The sequence below is a fragment of the Pteronotus mesoamericanus genome, unplaced genomic scaffold (genome assembly GCF_021234165.1).
Source record: "Pteronotus mesoamericanus isolate MK-2021 breed Mesoamerican mustached bat unplaced genomic scaffold, CSHL_Meso_final contig_203, whole genome shotgun sequence".
NCBI lineage: Eukaryota > Metazoa > Chordata > Mammalia > Chiroptera > Mormoopidae > Pteronotus > Pteronotus mesoamericanus.
In genome coordinates this window covers 691,926-708,717 of record NW_026555087.1, presented here as the reverse complement: position 1 = coordinate 708,717, position 16,792 = coordinate 691,926, and the positions used below count along the sequence as shown (strand labels likewise).

The following is a 16,792-nucleotide window of genomic DNA, read 5'->3' as shown; positions in this document are numbered from 1 at the left end:
GGGCTTGTGCAAGGCCCACTTCACCCTCCGGCCTCGGGCACACCCCTCGGGCTCGGGGTGGGGGTGCTGGGGGCGCCCCGGGCAGAGCGGGCTTGCCTCAATGTAGGCAGAGAGCGTCATGTAGATTTTCTCGCGGTACGGGGTGACGCGGTTCAGCAGGAGGGAGTTGTGCATGGAGCTGTCCCACGCCGCCTCAAACTGGTAGAAGGTTCTGGAAGGGAGCAGAGAGGACTTGAGATAACGACATGCAAGCTGCTCTCAGGTGGGATGGGGACATGCAGACGGACAGGCGGACAGACGTGTGGGCCGCCCGCAGGGAGCACCGCTGGGGCCACAGGTCTGGAGGCCTGGGTACCGTTGCCCAGGAAGGACCGGCCCCTCCTTACTCAGGGCTGGGGGACCGGGGGGCAGGGAGGCGTGGGAACGGAGATGCCACTGGCAGGAGCCCAGCTGCCACCTCCACCGTGGACGGGCGGTGGCATGTGGTAACCCGCAGCTCTCACGCTGGGGCAGGGAGCGGAGAGGAGGGAAGGAAGGAGAGGAAGGGGGCGGGGCACGGGGGGCAGGTCTGAGTGAGGAGGCGCCACGGTCTCTCCTTGGACCCCAAGGAGTCTGCCCGGGTTGGCAGACCCTGCAGGGCCCGTCTCCCCCATCGCCGGCTCGCCCGAGGGCGGGCGGGCCCCCGGGGAGGGTGCCGGGAGCGGGAGCCAGGCGGCCGACGGCGGACGGCTCCGCTGCCCACTGCGGACGGGCCCTGCGCTCGGGCGGAGCCCGCGGGGTCTGTCCTCCTGCCGCGTCGCCCGCCCGGAGACAACGGGCAGGGCCTGAGCCAGGGGCCGGCAGACCCCTGGAGGTGGGGGCCGCTCGGGCCATCGACGCAGAGACCTGCGCGTGGCCTGCACATCGTAGAAGGGCGATGTGCGCCCGTCCCCACGGTGGCCGCCCGGCGGGCCCCCGGCCGCACCCGGTTTCCCTCCCAGCGTCCTCACAGAGACACAGCTGAGAAATACGTCAACACAACAGCTGAGCGGTGGCACAGGCCCCGCGCGGCCTGGCCCAGGAGGGCGGAGGGTGTCCGGGGAGCCAGGCCACGTGGGGCGGAGACGGGCCGAGGCTGGCGCCCACCTCTCGGTGGGACAGCCAGGGCCGCGGGGGAAGCAGTGGGACGGGGCGGGACCCCTGCCGGACACACGTCACTGAGGACAAAGACCCAGAGGAAGGGACGCGAGGGCGGCAGGGTGACAGAGGGCAGAGGGCACAGGGAGGTTTCGGAGGAGAAAGGAGCTTGGGAAGCAGCAGAGGGCGACCAAGCGGGTGCGGAAGAGAGACGTGAGCTGTACCTAGTGTCACTTCCCAGCGAGACGCTAAAGGCGGGGCGGCAGGACACACGTACACACACAGAAGAGATTCACGCGTCAGAACGAGCGCTGTCCGCGCCCGGCCCACGCGCACGGACGCGGGCCCACGTGCTGCCCCAAGCCCCACCCACAGCGTCCGCAGGGAGAGCCCGGGTCTGTTCCCAGCAGGACCGGGCGGGCGCCCCCAGAGCTGGGACCGAGGCCTGGGGGGCGCCATCCGCCCCAGGGCCCCCGAACGCTCTGACTCTGTGCAGCCAGGCCTGCGGGCAGCCCAGCCCGGCACAAATGTTCCCAGACCCCCAGCTCCAGACGCCACGTCCCAGCCCCCGCCCTTGGCCCGTCAGCAGACACCGCTCCCTGCCTCGCAGAGATGCCCTGCGCGCTGGCCAGGGCCCAGCGGCCCACACCAGCACCACGGAGATGGCCCCGAGTCCGCCAGGGGCGCAGGGCGAGGCCCAGCCTGGAGGCCGGGGGGTGCCCGGGCTGGAGCGTGTGCCTGGGGCTGGAGACGCAGCCCCCTGCCCCCCGGAGGCCCCCAGCTGGGCCAGGATCTGGCTTTGTCCTGGCCGGACGCTGGTGACCTAGAATGTCTTGTGAACCCTGACTCTGGTGGGTCTTGCATGTGCGGCGGGGGCGGGGGGGGGGCTGTGGGAGGGGCTTCCCTGAGCCTTTTACCGCCCATCCCCCAGGTGCGAAGGCCAAGAGGACCAGGTCCGGCCGGGCGCAGCCCCGACGCTGCCTGAAGCCCCTCGCCGCCTCCTGCACACCAGCCCTCGGCATGCAGCCAGCAGTGGCTTCACCCACCACGGGGGCTGACCCTGGAGCCCGTGCACCCGAGGCCTCCGCGGGGGGCTCTCCCTCAGACCCCAAGTGAGAGCAGACGGCAGCAGGCGTGCGCAGGGCGGGGCACGTGGCCGAGCGGCCGCCACACAGGGGGCCCCAGGCTTGCAGGGCATAGCGGGGGGCTGCGGACAGGTGCCCCGTGGTCACATGGCACAAGCAAAGACCCAGAGAGGCCAAGGAGACCACGCCAGGACCCCTCATGAGCAGCACAGGTCACCCCCGGAAGGGAGTCCCTGTCCCCAGAGGACCCCACGCTCTGCCACACACGACGCCCAGCCCATCCCCGAGGGCCAGCTGTCGGGAGAAACGTGCCGCCCAGACACGGGGCCCCGGGGCCTGCGGCGCCCAGACCATGTGGGGCCTTCAACACGCAGCCTCCAGGCCCCGTCCCAGGTGGCGCCCTGCCCGCCAGGAACGGGGTCTCAGCGAGATCCCACATCCAGATCCCTCCTGGGGAGGGTGGAGCAGCCTTTGGGGCACCAGGTTGGGCCACTGATTTGGGGGAATCAGACCCCACGGCGGGTGGGAGGGGGTGGGGGTCACCATGGGCCACTGGGCTCGTCCTCAACACCACAGCTCACGGAAGGGCCCCCGGGGCCGCGGGCAGGAGCGAGCGCGGGCACTGGGTGAGGAGGAGGACCGGGGGCCTGAACCCAGGGCGACGGAGCCCCTCCGGGGCCCTGCTCCCAGCCTCGTCCGGGTGGCCGTGCCCCTGAGTGGGGGCCCTCTGCCCTCCTAGGGCGGCCCCGCAGGCAAAATGGAGCAGTTGGCATGAAAACATGCTTTTTGCTCAAAAGTGACACATTTTACATCGACGAGTGCTTTTAATCAAATACGACCTGGGCACTGCCTGAGCCCGGGGCTTAGGTTCACAGCTGCGTGTGGGGCCCCCGGGCGGAGCCTTCGGGTGTCGCGCCGTTTAATCTCGCCGCTCCGGGCAGGGCTGATACTGTCCCCACCACGCGCGGGGAGGAGAACAAGGCTGTAGAAGGCTCTGCTGCACGTCCAGACCCACACGGCCAGCCTGGGTCACAGCCAGGCGGCCTCAGCCCTGTCGGGGGGCCCCGCCCCCGCGCCCGGTGTACGCACGAGATTCCCCGCCCCGGCACCGCCCACTTGTCCCCAGAACCGCCCGGCGAGGCAGCTCCTGCCCGTGGAGGGGGTTCAGGCCTGACCTCAGGCCCCCCCCTCAGAACCCTGAGCCTCCCTTGCCAGCCTAGCACCGGGGCCAAGGAGCCCCCGGAACCGGGGAAAGGCTCCCTGCTCGGGTGCAGGGGGAGGCTCATGAAGTCGGGGGGCGCAGGGGCTCCTGCTGACGAGGAGAGCCACCCCCTCTCCTTCCCGGAGGCCGTGTCTCCTCCGGGCCCCAGGGCACTGTCTGCACTTTGCCCAGACCCTCCCTGGAGACCGCCATGTTTGAGGGGGGCGCCCGGGACCAGCCCGAGCTGGTCGTGCAAATGCAAAACTGAACAAAGTAGCCACACCCCAGTACTGACGGGCCCGGAAGCCCCCACTCATCCAGGAAGCCGCCCCCACGCGGGGCCCCTTCCAGCAGTGAGCTGGCCCTGATAGGCTCCCCCTGCTGCGCTGTCTGAGGACAGAGGCCGGCCGGGGCCGGGCAGGTGCGGCACCTCGGCCTTTGGGCCCCGCCCCGGGCCCACCGTGCTCCCTACACGGGGCTCTTGCCACGCCCACAGGGGCCCAGAAGGGGGCGGCTTTGGCCCTCTGCTCAGGACAGACTCGTGTCTCCTGGACGCAGTCTGGACGGAGGACTGAGGCTGCCTGACCCCAGGGCCCCCGACAGGGCTCGGCAGGGGCCGCGGCCCCCAGCCTGGAACCTGTGTCTCCGGGGGGCTTTGACCTGGGACCGCCTGAGGGAGTCCAGACACTGACCGCTTTACCCACCCCCCGTTCCTAAGGGTGTGATGGGGCCACAGTAGGCGAGGGGCTCCCACGGGGTGGGGGGGCGCAGCGCGGAGGTCGGCAGGGCGGCTCCTGTCTGTCCCTCCTTCCCCCCTTTCTCTGCCACCTCGGGAGGAGCCTGGCCGGCCAGCCAGCCTGCATGCGGGCGCCTGCGGCCCTCTGGCGGGAGGCCCGGGCGGCAGGGAGTGGGCGAGGCCCGGGGCGGGAGGGGCGGGAGTCAGCCAGCGTCTGGGGTGGGGGGGGCAGCCAACTACCAAAGCAGCAAAATCAAGAGCAGAGCCAAAGGGACTCAGCCAGGGAGGCAAAGAAGCAACAAAAAAGTCAAGAAGGTGTTCCAAGGAAATGAACTAAAGGAGAGGCGGGAACAGGAGGGCGGGTGAGCCAGTGTGGGGGGTCCGGGAAGCAGAAATGGAACCTCAGGGCTGGGGTGGGGGCGGGGGGAGGCCGGAAGGGAACCGAGGGCACAAATGGTACCTAGGCATGTCCGAATCAAGAAACTGCCTGCAAAACACAAACGGTCACAGGTTAGTGCGGCGCCGGGGCAGGCGTGGGGCAGGCGTGGGGCAGCGGCAGCGGCAGCGGCGTAGGCAGCAGCGGGGGCGGGGCAGGCGGCCGTGCGAGGGAAGCCACGGCGCCGCTCTTAGCCGGGAGGCTGCAAAGCACAGGGCCTCCAGCGGGGTGGCCGGGGCTGCGGCAAAGCGTGCGGGCAGCCCGGGCCCGAGCCGGCCTGGGGTCGCTGCCCTCAGCATCGGAGCGGGGAGCGGGGAGCGGGGAGCGGGGAGCGGGACCCCGGCTCGCCCGCAGAGCAGCGGGTCCATCAGAGCTCCGAGCACGTCAGCCGAGGTCAGGGAAGAGGGAGGGCCAGAGGGGGCCTGCGGGCCGGGCCGGGCCAGCCACCCCTCGGCGGCCCCCAGGGCGGCACCTGCCTGGGGCTGCCCACGCGGGAGGGGCCCAGGCTCTTCCAGGGTGGGGCCAGAGGCCCACGGTCTGCGCCCTCCTCTGCCCTGGCCCAGGGCCCCGCCTCCGTCGGGTTGGGCGGACCCCTGGGGCGGCCTCACTGCCACAGCCCCCAGGGTGCGGGCCCGGGGCCTCCAGGGACTGGGAGAGCCGAGGTCCAGTCAGGAGCCGCGGCCTCCTAAGCCACCCTGGACAGGTGGAGCCCAGGACGGAGGCCCCCGGGAGCCCCCCGCAGCGGAAGGCCCACAAACAGCCCCCCCCCCGTGCAGGGCCGGGGCCCGGGGGAAGCCGGTCCATCCCCGCTTTGCGACCACCCTCTCCCTGCCCCGAGGATCCAGGAGTTGCCGGAGGTCAGCAGCTGGGGCCGTCCCCCAGGCCCAAAGCTTCCTCGGCGCAGCGCACAGTCCCCTCCCAGGGGCATGAGCCTCCCGGGGGTCCCTCTCCCGGGGTCCAGGCCCAGGGGCCCCCATCCCTGCAGGCAGCTCCCCAGCCCGTGTGGCCGGGTCCCGGAGCGGTTCTCATGGTGACGCCCCCGCCCCCGCCCGGGTGCAGCCCAGCCTGCCTGCCACGGTGCCGCCCCCACATGAGAAACCCCCCCAAAACTCTCGCCCGGCCCCTCCCCCTCTGGGCAGCAGTGCAGGGTGTGCTCCTTCCGGAAGGTTCCTGGGCAGGGCTGGAACCAAAGCCTCATCTGCCCCTGTTGGGGGTCTCTGTCCCCCACTCTCCAAGCAGCCCGTCTGAGGGGAGGTCTCTTCAAGCCCCCTCTCAGGGCATCTGGACCCCAGAGTCGGAAGAGCGGGAGGCAACTCCCCCAAGACCCTCAACCTCGTGGACACCGGCTCTCGGGGAACGTGGGCCCCGGACTTCGCGCACACGCGGCCCTCTCAGCCCCAGGGGCCCGGGGAGACGCCGCAGCTCAAGCGCCAGGGCCAGGCGGGCAGAGCCCTCGGGAGCAGCCGACCGGGCCTGGGGTCCCCTGCTCACCCCACAGCCCCGCGGCCGCCCCTCAGACGCTGCCGAGCCCACCGACGTCCCCCGGGCGCGCTGGGCAGGGTCAGTCGGGGGCCCCCACCCCCACCCCCACCCCCCCTTGACTCCAGCGTCTCCCGCCAGGTCCCACCCGCCCTGGCAGGTTTGTCCCCGGGGCCTCCGGTGCCCCGTCACCACCCCAGATGCTGGGACCGCCCAGGCAGCGAGACCTAGACCGTCACCTGGGAGTTTGGAAAGGACTAGCCCGGTGACCCCCGTGTCCCTGAACCGCCTCCAGGACTGCCGGCCGGCCCCCGGAGGCCACAGCGGCACGGTCAGGGACACGTGGGACGCCTGTCCGCCCACGGCCCAGGCTGCCCCCCCCCGCACCCACGACACTCTCCAGCAGGGCCCCGCTCAACCCCCAGCGGCCCCCAGCCCCTCGGCCCGGCGGCCGGATGAAGGGAAACGTGCGGGCACCCGGGACTTCGAGCCCCCGCCTCCCTCCCTGCACCCGGTCCCTCAGGCGTCAGAAAGGAGACCTAGAAGCTTCGGGCCGCATCCCTCAGCCTGTGGGGCTGGCAGGCCAGCCGAGGGCGCCGCAGGCCCTTGTCACCCCCTCCCCAGGTCCCAACCCGGACCAACCCCTCGCCGTGGACTCAGGGGCAGGGCCGGCAGCCCGAGGGGACTCACCGGTCGTCCTGGGCCGGGTGGATGTACCCGGACGAGAGGATGTTGAGAGACAAGATGTTGGGGTCGATCAGGGACTCGTCTGTTTCCGGAGTGTTCCGGATGCGACCTACGGGGAAGGCGATGGGCCGGGTCACTTCCGGGAGGGCGGGTGGGGCTGTGCGCTCCTGCCCGGGCCCGCTTCTGAACTGAGGCCTGTCCGGGAACCGGCCCCCAGAGCATCTAGAAAGGGCAACGCTGCAGGGGTCAGGGAGGCCGGTCCAGGGGCGGCGGAGGGCCTGCGGCCGTCGGCCAGGGCCCACCTTAAGAAAAAAAGAAAAGAAACGCTGCCCGTGTCGTCAAATGCTCCCCGAAAGGGCGTTTCGCACGGAGCCCCAGCTGCCGCCGCCCCGGGTGGCGCCCTGCCGGTGGAAGGCGCCCGCGCCGCGCGCTGGGTCAGGCCCTGCCTGGGGGCCTCACTCATCACTTCCGCAGTGATAGCCACGTTGACCCTCCGCCTCTTCGAGGGCAGTCACGTCCCCGCTGCGGCCCCTCGGAGCCCTCCACACGCCCCAGGGACGCGGCTGCGGCCAGGCCCCGGGCGGGCACGAGGCGGTGGCCTCCCGCCAACAACACGCAGGAAAGGACAGCGTGCCCGCGCCCTGGAGCGAACCCGGGAAGGCGCGTCCTTCACAGGACGGCAAAGGGAGCGCCTCCGGCAGACCGAGCTCGCAGCGCGACGTCACGGGGGAAGCCCCGCGCGACCCTGTGCGGGCTGAAATGTGCGCGGCAGCCCTGACGCCCTCGCACGTCGGGCAGGGACTTTCCCGGAGACACTAGAGCCTGTTTGGCGGGCGCGATCCTTGCGATGCGGCGACACGGGAACAGGAGGCCCTAGTCTGACCTGTGTCCCTATGGGAAGAGGCCCGGGGAAGACGAAGGTGTGCGACGGCTCACCTGTGCGCCCCGGAGCGCCCACCGACCCCCGGGAGCGGCAAGAGGCAAGCAGGGGGTGGGGGAGCACGGCCACCGGCCGCCCCCGGGCTGGGACTGCTGTCCCCCGAGCTGCGCGAGGCGGGGCCTCCGTCCCTGGAGCCACCCGGCGTGCGGTGCTCCGTGAGGGCGGCCCCAGCGAGCGGGCGCCTTCGGAATCGCCGCCGCCTGGGCCTCCCTTGGCAGGGGAGGAACGGACGCCCAGAGAGGCTGGCGGCTTGGCCACCCCCGTCACACGCGGCAGGGGCCGAGCGGAGGGCAGAACGGAGACGCTCAGTCCGCGTTGTTCCCGCCCCCGCCCCCACTCACCCACGACCAGCTCGCGCACTTCCTTCCAGCGGATGTGGCTGCCTGTCTCGTGCAGCAGCGTCACGGTTATCCGCCGCTGGATGCCCTGCCAGGTGCCAGGGGAGGGGACTCGGTCAGGGAGCCGGCCCGTACGGCGGGGGTGGGGGCGGGCTGGGCAGAGGGGGGCGCACCTGGTGCAGCAGGAAGGTCCCCATGCACGGCATGCCCCCGCGGTGGTCCACCACGGCCGGGATGTAGCTGCGGAGAGAGGGGGGCAGCGTGAGGCCGGGCCGGGCCGGGCCTCCTCCTGCCGCCCGCAGCGGGCGCCCCACCGGTGCGCAAGGAGCGAGATGGGAAAACGTCGGCGCCTCCTGCTGGTGGAGACGGGGCGGCCCGTCCACGGAGACCTGTCAGCAGGAAAGGTGCGCCCCCAACCGGCGCCGCAGCCGGCCCCCAGCCCCGCCCCCCGCCCTCGGGGACCCCGCGCCAAGCCGCCCCCACCCCCCGCCCTCGGGGACCCCGCGCCGCAGCCGGCCCACCGGGCGCGGGACGCACTCGCCGTCAGCCTCCAGCTCGCAGATCTCGAAGTGGACCAGCAGGTCGTACTTGCAGTGGCGCGGCCCCGGGCTGGGCCGCGTTAGCGTGCTGAGCTTGGTGGCCGGCACTGGGGGTGACAGGGAGAGGGGCACTTGCTGGGGCGCACCAGACCCGCCACGCGCTGACCGCTGGCTCGGGCGGGGGCCGCAAAGGCAGCGAGGGCGCCGCACTCCAAGGGGGATGACCAGCGGCCCCCACCCGACAGCCCTGGCGCAGGGTCAGGTGTGACTGTCCGCCTCTCCGTGCCCGGGGAGGAGCGGGGGCCGCACGCCGGGCCGTCGGGGGGAGGCCGGTGGCTGGAGGCCCCACAGAACCAGCAACGGCAGGAGCACGCTCACCCAGAGGCCCACAGCCCCCCCGGGACCCCCGCTCCGCCCCACCTGGGCCACAGCCACGGCGCCTGGCCAAGCACCTCGTTCCAGCACAGACGAGTCTGTCCCCCAGCTCCGGGCCAACAGGCCCAGGTGGCCCCCAGCCCCTCAGTGCCTTCCCCTGGGCCCCCAGGCCTCTGCCACCTGCCCGAGGAGCCCGCGCCTGAAAGCGCCGGGCTGCCCTGTGCCCGAGGAGGGGTAAGGCACACCCCTCCGAGGTGCCTTCTCTTCCTGCACCCTGTGCCCAGGACGGAGCCCCTTACTCCACGGGGACCCCGCGGTCTGGCAGGTGCAGGGCAGCCCGGCGCCTGTGAGTGCGGTGACCCAGCCGAGGACTGTGCCCTGCAGGGGGCCCGCCCGCCCCCGCCTGCCCCCGCCCGCCCCCTCCCGCCCCCATCCCCCAGGACGGCGCCTGGGGCCCGGCCTACCCGGCTTGGACAGCGGCATGACCCGCGGGAAGTGGCGGCGTGAGGGCCTCAGGGGGCTGTGGAGGAAGCAGTGCAGGCGTGAGGTGCTGGCAGCCTGGCATCCACAGGGCCCTGGGCCGGGCCCGCGCGCCTCCCTCCCCGGGCCGGGCCCCACCCGCAGGCCCTGCCACCAGGCGACCAGGAGGCGGGGCAGGGACCTGAGCACGTCCTTGCAGAGCGGAGGGAAAGGGCGCTGCTGGTAGTGGCCGAAGACCTCGAACACGATGGGCTGGCTCTTGATGTATTCGATGAAGGACCTGGTGACCTCCACCGCGACCTGGCGGGCAAGGGGCGGCCGTCGGAGGGGCAGGGGCGCTGCCGGCCCCTGCCCACGACAGGATGGCGCCTCGCCTCCGCCGCCCACCCGACGGACGCAGCACCGCGCGGTGGCCGTGCCTCTGCCCCCGGGACAGACGCGGCTGGGACACGGCTGCCCTTTCGGAACACAGAGCTTGACGAGGCGGCCGAGGCCAGTGTGTCCCCGGGGCTGCTCTGCCCTCTGGGGCCCCCCACGCACGGAGAGTTATGGGTAGACTGTCCCCCCCGCCCCCGCCCCGCCCGTGTTTGGAGACAAGGTCCTTACAGAGGCCAAGTCAGGACGAGGGCGCCAGTGTGGCCCTCACGCAGCGGGACCAGGAACCGGGGTCCTTACACAAAGGGGAAGCCGCAGCACCGAGGAGGCAGGCGCAGCGGGGAGGCCCCGAGGGGTCACGGGGAGCGGGCCGCGGGGCCGGGACTGGGGCCGGGCCTTCGCACCCTGACCCTGGGCTCCGCTCCTCCAGGCTGGGACGGTGACGGCTTTTAGGGGAGCCCAGCGTGCACCCCCCGGGCCCGCCTTGCTCCCGGCTCAGACACCACCACGCGCCCCGTTGCCAGGACAGCCGCTCCGCTGCGCCGCCGGCACTCGGGCCTCGAGACAGCGCAGGCCGCACACTCGGAGGCCAGCGGCTCGGGTCAAACTCCCGGCTGGTCCTGGGGTCCTGGCCCCAGGGAGCACCCCCGCTGCCCACGACCCCGCGCCCCACGCTGGGCTGCCCCTGCGTGGACGCTCCCCAGCCCCAACGGCTCCTGACTCTCCGTTACGCCCGCATCCTGCACCTGCCGCCGCCCTCACCGCGCTGGCGCCTCCGCCCCGGCCACCCCGGACGCTGGACGTCCCCAGGGAGCTCTCAGGACTCACTGCCCCCACCCCCGTCTTCAACCCGCCAGAGGCCCTGCGTCCTCGCGCCGGGGCCCAGGAGACGGAGATGGAGCCCCAGGGAGGCGGGATGGGCGTTCTGGGAGGCCCCGCAGGGCCACCCGGCGGCGGGGCGGGGGCTCTGAGGACGTACGTTCTGGACGTGGTAGAAGCCGAGCGGGGGGCCCCGCCCTGTGTTCTTCAGGGGCTCCGTGGAGAAGGCCTCGTCGTGGCGATGGATGAAGCTGCAAAGCGGGAGGACGCGTTGGCCGGGCCCCCCGGGCACAGCCGTGCCTGGCCCAGGGCCGCCCGCCCGCCCCCCGCCCCCGCGGGCGGGGCTCACTTGAACTGGCAGAAGATGTCGGCGTACTCCGCGGAGATGCTGGACGCCTGCAGGACGGTCACGCGGAAGGTGAAGGTGCTGCCCAGGCGCAGGTGGTCCAGGCCGGCGTCCAGGGGCCCGTCCAGGGCGGCCTTCTCGGGGCTGTCGAGGGGCAGGCCTTCCGGGGGCAGCGCTGCGGGGAGCCGGGGGCACAGGCTGGGGGCGGGGCCCGGGTGCTGGGGCCGGGGCGGGCCCAGAGCCCCTGCGGCCTCCCTCAGAGACCGGCCATGAGGGGGGGCGGTCTCCAGACCACAGAGAGGCCAGGGCTGCTCCCAGAGGCCCACGCCCGGGGGGCCGGCCTACCTGCGCAGGTGTTGTTGTTGACCTCGTCGGCAGAGGGCCCCGCGTCCGCGCCCTGGCCCTGGCCTTCCACGATGCGCAGCTCTTCCTGGGAGGTCCCGGAGCGCGACATCCCCCCCGCGGGGCAGGACTCAGACTGGAACTGCGGGGGGCGGGCGCCCAAGTTGGGGGGCCGGCTGGGGTCGCGGGCGCACGTCCCAGACCTGCCCCGGGCCTTGGGCCCCCAGGCTGGCTCCTCGGCGGGAAAGGCCGCCGGCCCTGTCCCCCGGGACCCTCCCTCAGCCCCTCCCTCCCCGGGGGCCGGGCTCTCTGGGTCCCCAGCCTGGCGCCCACACAGCCTCCTGGAGCCCCCCCTGGCCCCTCCCGTGCGTCCCCCGCGCTGCTGAGCCCGTGCGACGGAGACGGGCTGCTGCGCGGGGCGGGGGGCGGACGGGGCTCGAGGCGTCGGGCACCGAGGTCCGAGGCAGGGCGGCTGGTGCGGGTGGGACGGAGGGAGCTGCTTGCCGGTACCTTCTCGAAATGCTGGTCGTCAAAGGAGATCCGGGCGGTTCCCGACTGGCGGACGCCCGAGCCGTAATCGGGGGCCTCTTCGTCGGCTGCCACGGGACGAGCGGGGCGTCAGGACCTGGCGTGTCCCCGCGGCTGCCGCGGAGCCCGCCCGCCCGCTCCTCCCGGTTTCACCGCGGAATCGCACCTGTTCCTCTGCCACCACCCTCGCAAAGCCACCCGACCCCCGACCTGGACGCCCTGCGCCCCACAGGCTCCCACGCCCCCGTCCCTCACAGCGGCCAGCAGTTTCCCTCTGCGCTTGGGACCCGACCCAGAGCCTCTCCTGCTGCCTGAAGGCCCCTGAGGCCTGGCTGCTGCTGGAACCCCTGGGCCCCAGCTTCGGCCGCTCTGGTTAGATGTCGCCCCAGGGGGCCTTGCCAACCGGAGGGTCTGCCCTTCTGTTCGGGGGCCTGTGGGGGCGCCGACACCCTGAGCTCGGCAGCCTGGCTGCCGTGGGCCCGCCGCTCTGTCCTGCCATCGGCCGGGTCCGCCGGGGCCTGTGCACAGCAGGGCCCAGGGCTCTGCGCAGAAAGGTCAGCGGGGCTGAGCTCCGCCGTGGCCGGGGTGTGTGACCCTGTGACCCCGAGGCAGGCTTCCCTGTGCTGCTCTGCTTTTCTAAGTTCCTTCTCTTGCGCCACGGCCACTAGGTAATGTCAGATGCGGGCCGAACACAGGCAGCGCCACCCTCCAACACAGTCTGCTCAGCGGGAACCCACTCAGCTGGGACAGAGCCCGCCAGGGAGAATGAGGGGGGGCCACCGAGGCTACAGGGCAGGGTCCCCTCGAGGGGCGAGGGTGGCCTCGGACGCTCCCGGTGTCCCCGTCCTCTGTCCCTCCCCAGTGCCGCCCTCGCGTCCCCGTCTCGGCAGGGCCCCCAGCGGCTCGCACCGCAGCCACGTGGCGGGGTTGGGGGAGGCGCGGTGAGGAGCTTCTGGAAGTTGCGGGCCGCAGGGTCCCGGGGGTGGGATCCAGTTCCCTAAGGGTGCCGCCTGCCAAGGCTGCGAGAAGAGAGTGGGGGCCTGGGGGGGCCGGGGGGCCCATCACAGCAGGAGCACTGGCCCCAGGGCGGCCACGCGGCGCTCGCCTTGTTCTGGAAGGATCTCTCACACTCTGCACTTCCCCAAAACCGGATCAACAGGGGAACAAACCGGGCTGGGACTCCAGTCCAGGGAGGGGCGGTGGGAAGCGCCCGCCTCCGCAGCGCGGGGCGCACAGGGGCGGGGGGGCCCGTGGGCCCTGGGACTGAGGCCAAGGGGTCCGAAGGAGGGGGGCCCAGGACAAAGGGAGGCTGAGGGCCACTGTGGGCGGGCGAGGCAGCCTGTCCTGGGGCGTAGGGACAGCAGGGGGTGAGCGAGGAGAGGGCCCCTCCACCCCAGGCTGGGGTCTGTGCCTGCCTGGGGCTGCTGGACGGGAGGGAGAGCCGGCTCGGACAGCCCCGCGTGCAGCCGGCACGGCCCCAGAGGGCCCGGCCACCCTGGGAGAGGCCAGCGCCAGGAGCTGGGCGTCCCTGGGGCTTCTCCGGGGCCCCCCCACCCCCGCATCCAGGGGAGGGTAGAGCAGCAGCGCAGGCCAGGCGCCCGGGGGAGGCCGGCTGCACTCCGACCGCTGCGTGGTGCCCGCAGAACTGCCCCCGCCGGGCGTCCGCGGGGACGGGGCGCACGGCCCGGCACGCACCTGAGATGGCCTGGACAGCCACGCGGAGGAAGCCCTTCACCTCGCCCTTCTCGCTGACGATGGCCACGCGGTGCACCAGCGGCACGGGGTACAGGAGGTTGCTCAGGTACACGAAGGCCCTGGGGTGGGGGGAGGGGAGGCCGCGGTCAGGCCGGCCCCGCGCCTGCAGCCGTGGCGGCGACAGCGGCCGAGCTCACGACACAACACGGCAAAGCGGAGCGGAGCGCGGGGCGGGCAGCAGGCGAGGACGGGCGGGGACAGTCGCAGGCGGAGGCGCTCGGAGGCGGGAGGAGGCAAGGCGAGCGGGCACGGGGCGCAGCGCGGGCCACACCTGCGACGGACGAGGGAGCAGCCGAGGGGTTCAGCCTGCCTCAAGGAGGAGGACCTGGGGAGCCGGCCGCGCCGGGCTTCGACGCTGGTGCTGGCACCCTGGCCGCCCCCCGACACCCACCCACTTCCTTGTGGCCTCTGACGCTCGCGGGCCAATCAACACGGGAACAGGGCTCGCGATCCCTCCTGAGCCCCTTCCCGGGACGGTGAGGGGAGCTCCGTGAAGTCAGCCGAGGCAGGGGACGGCCCCAGCCCAGTGCCCCGGGAGGGCCGGCTGAACGGACAGCCCCAGGCCGCAGGGCGCTGCCCGCCGTGCTGCCCCCGCAGGGCCAGCCGGGGCCGGGCCAGGCCGGACGGAGGCCACGCCACCCAGCGGCTGCTGCAGCCTGAGCTCATCCAGGGGCAAGAGTGACACCAGCAGCCAGGGGGCAGACAGGACCCCGGAGCACCCCCCACCTGTGCCGCCCAGGACGTGGGGCGAGTCCCACCCGCGGTTCAGGGCCCCCGGGCACAGGGAGGCCCACCCACGCGAGCCCCCGGGGCAGCCCCGCAGCTCCCGCCCCTGCCCAGAGGCGCCAACGCCTGGAGCCCTGAGCTCCCACGGGGCGTGCAGAGGGGGGCTCCTGGGGAGGGGCAGGGATGGGCGCAGGAGGGGGAGTGTTGGGGGCTGCGGAGGCCCAGGGCCTCCGCAGGGAAGACGGGAAAACAAGGGCTAAAACAGCGGCAGGGTGGGGCCGGGCGGAGGCCGGGAGAGGGGGAGGGGCCTGCCGGGCAGGTGCGTCTGTGGGGCGGGGAGGAGTGGGGAGGGGCGGGAGGGAAGGAGGGGGTCACCCGCCACGGAGCTTCCCACTCAGCTGCGCCAGGGCCGGTCGCACGGCGCCCACGCGGAGCCGCGGCCGCACCCCGCACGGAGGCGCTGCTGTGACGGCAGCACAGACGAGGCCGCGCCCGGAACCCCGGCTCGGGGTCCCGGTGCCCCCTCAGGTGGGGCTGCTGATGTTGGCCCCCACGGCCTTGCGGGCTCCCCCCGCAGGTCAGAAGCCTGAGGGCCTCCACTCTCACCTTCCAAACCCACCAGTTCTCCCCGGAAGTTGCTCTGAAGTCCTTTGGCGGGTCCGTCCCCATCGGCTGCCCCTGCTTCCCACACCCCCCCCCGCCACCGGCTCCTACACACTTGAGGAGGCATGGGGTGCAGAGAGGACCCCACCCTCTGTGACACACAGGCTCTGTGACCCCCAGTCCAGCTGCCCAGCCCCCGCTCCGGCCACATGGGCCCTCCGTCCACCCCTGGCCCTGCTCACACGGGGAACTGCGGGCCAAAGAGCGCCGGCCCCTCGCCCCAGTCACACAGGGTGTCTACCTGGCAGGGACCGGACAGCGCAGGCTGGGGGCCGCTCCCAGCACCCGCCCGGGGATGGGGGCAGTGGCGGCCTCCCCTCCCGGGCACCCAAGCTCCTAGCCAAGGGTCTTTGCCTGTGATTGGGCATCGGGCGGGGCACTGCCATGAAATGAGCCGAGAGCTGAGGCCCTGAGGGGAAATGGAGGAAGCCCGGGGCGCAGCCGGAGGGGACAGGCCAGAGGGGACAGGCGCAGACCCCGCTCTGCGCTCCTCTGCTAGACCCTGGCCGGTCGTCCTGCCTCCACCCTGGGGAGGGCTGAGGGGGGCCCCCAGGCGGGCCAGCCCCAGGCTGCAGGCTCCTCCCCCCCGCAGAAACCCGGGGGTGGGAGGCGGAGCCCCCGAGGCCGCTCCCAGGAGCCGGGCACGCAGAGGGGGTCGCAGGCTGCCGGCCGACCTGCGACCTGCGACCTGCGCTCTGCCGAGCCCCCAGAACCACCTTCGGGGGGGGAGGCTGGGTAAGGGCATGAGGGCCGTCCATCAGCACAGCCTCCAGGAAGTGGGGCTGAGGGCTGCCCAGGGCCTCCCAGCCAGCGGGAGAGCCAAGATCCGGGCCACCGAGGAGCCCCCGGCCAGCCCAGGGCTGGCTCCTCCCGGGCCCCCGTGTCCCCAAGGCTCAGGCCACCCCTCTCCACACGTCAGCTCTGAAATGGGCCGCCCTGGCCGCGGGCTGCGCTCTCCTCCTCGGGGCGCAGAGGGCACGGGCGGGGCCACAGCGCCGCGGCCGCGCGGGGCCGGACTCAGAGAAGGGAGGACGCCTCGCGGGCCCTCTCCCAGTCCCAGCCCACTCGGCAACGGTGACAGGCACGTTTCGTCAGAGGGGCCTCGGGGGCCCCGAAGCCCCTGCCGCAGCCTCGAGGGGCCGCAAGCTGGGGCTGCAGGACCCCACACCCCACACAGAGCCCCCTGACGGAGCGCGCCGGGATGCGAAGGGCCAGCGCCCACGGCACAGAGACGACCGGACGTTCGCGTCGGCCACCGCGGGATCGGAACAGCCGCAGGCCTGCCCGGGGCCCACGCCCACCCAGAGGGGGCGGGGGTCAGCCCTCAGCCTTGCGGGCAAAGGGCGCGCCTCGCTGAGGGCTCAGCCGCGCCAGCCCAGGGGAGCCGAGTGTCTCCCTGCCGTTGGGCAGGCACCTCTCCTCCCTCCCCCAGCCTCCCCTCCCTGGGACCCTCCATCCGCCGGTCAGCCCCTCGCCTTCTGCTGAGCAGCTCCCCTGCCCCCAGACCCTGAAAGTGGTGGTCCAGGCACAAAGGACGTTAAGGCGAGAGCACTTCTTCCGCCTGGTCAGCCGACCCCTTGTCCCCCCTCCACCCCCGCACGGCAGGCTGCCAGCCTGGGGGGCGGGCCGGGCACAGAGCCCTGGGCCAGGACCCTGGGAGGCCAACCGCGGGGCTGGGGGCAGGCGGGGGGGGGGAGCGCACCTTGAAGCAGGCTGAACCCGCCCCGAGAGAGGAGGTGCGGAGACGCAGAGCCAGAGCCGTGTGGAGGGCGGGCGGGAGGAGGCAGCGCCGGCCACGAGATTGGTGAGGTGCAAAGACGCATGCC

General features: G+C 73.1%; 1 protein-coding gene across 13 annotated transcripts in view; it reads right to left on the bottom strand.

Moving 5' to 3' along the window:
• The window catches only part of KIF1A (kinesin family member 1A), a 65,228-nt gene that overhangs the window by 5,913 nt on the left and 42,523 nt on the right, over window positions 1–16,792 (bottom strand). For 7 of the 13 annotated variants that reach the window (XM_054570394.1, XM_054570401.1, XM_054570397.1 and 4 more), the window contains 13 exons: window positions 13,518–13,636; window positions 11,805–11,890; window positions 11,298–11,436; window positions 10,956–11,127; window positions 10,767–10,857; window positions 9,594–9,712; window positions 9,397–9,452; window positions 8,556–8,664; window positions 8,192–8,258; window positions 8,022–8,106; window positions 6,744–6,849; window positions 4,599–4,625; window positions 97–211 (listed from right to left, as the gene is read on the bottom strand). In XM_054570394.1, coding sequence (XP_054426369.1) covers window positions 97–211; window positions 4,599–4,625; window positions 6,744–6,849; window positions 8,022–8,106; window positions 8,192–8,258; window positions 8,556–8,664; window positions 9,397–9,452; window positions 9,594–9,712; window positions 10,767–10,857; window positions 10,956–11,127; window positions 11,298–11,436; window positions 11,805–11,890; window positions 13,518–13,636 — 1,291 coding nt within the window. The remainder of the gene's footprint in view (window positions 1–96; window positions 212–4,598; window positions 4,626–6,743; window positions 6,850–8,021; window positions 8,107–8,191; window positions 8,259–8,555; window positions 8,665–9,396; window positions 9,453–9,593; window positions 9,713–10,766; window positions 10,858–10,955; window positions 11,128–11,297; window positions 11,437–11,804; window positions 11,891–13,517; window positions 13,637–16,792) is intronic. The other 6 variants (XM_054570396.1, XM_054570402.1, XM_054570398.1 and 3 more) reach the window with 1 other exon arrangement.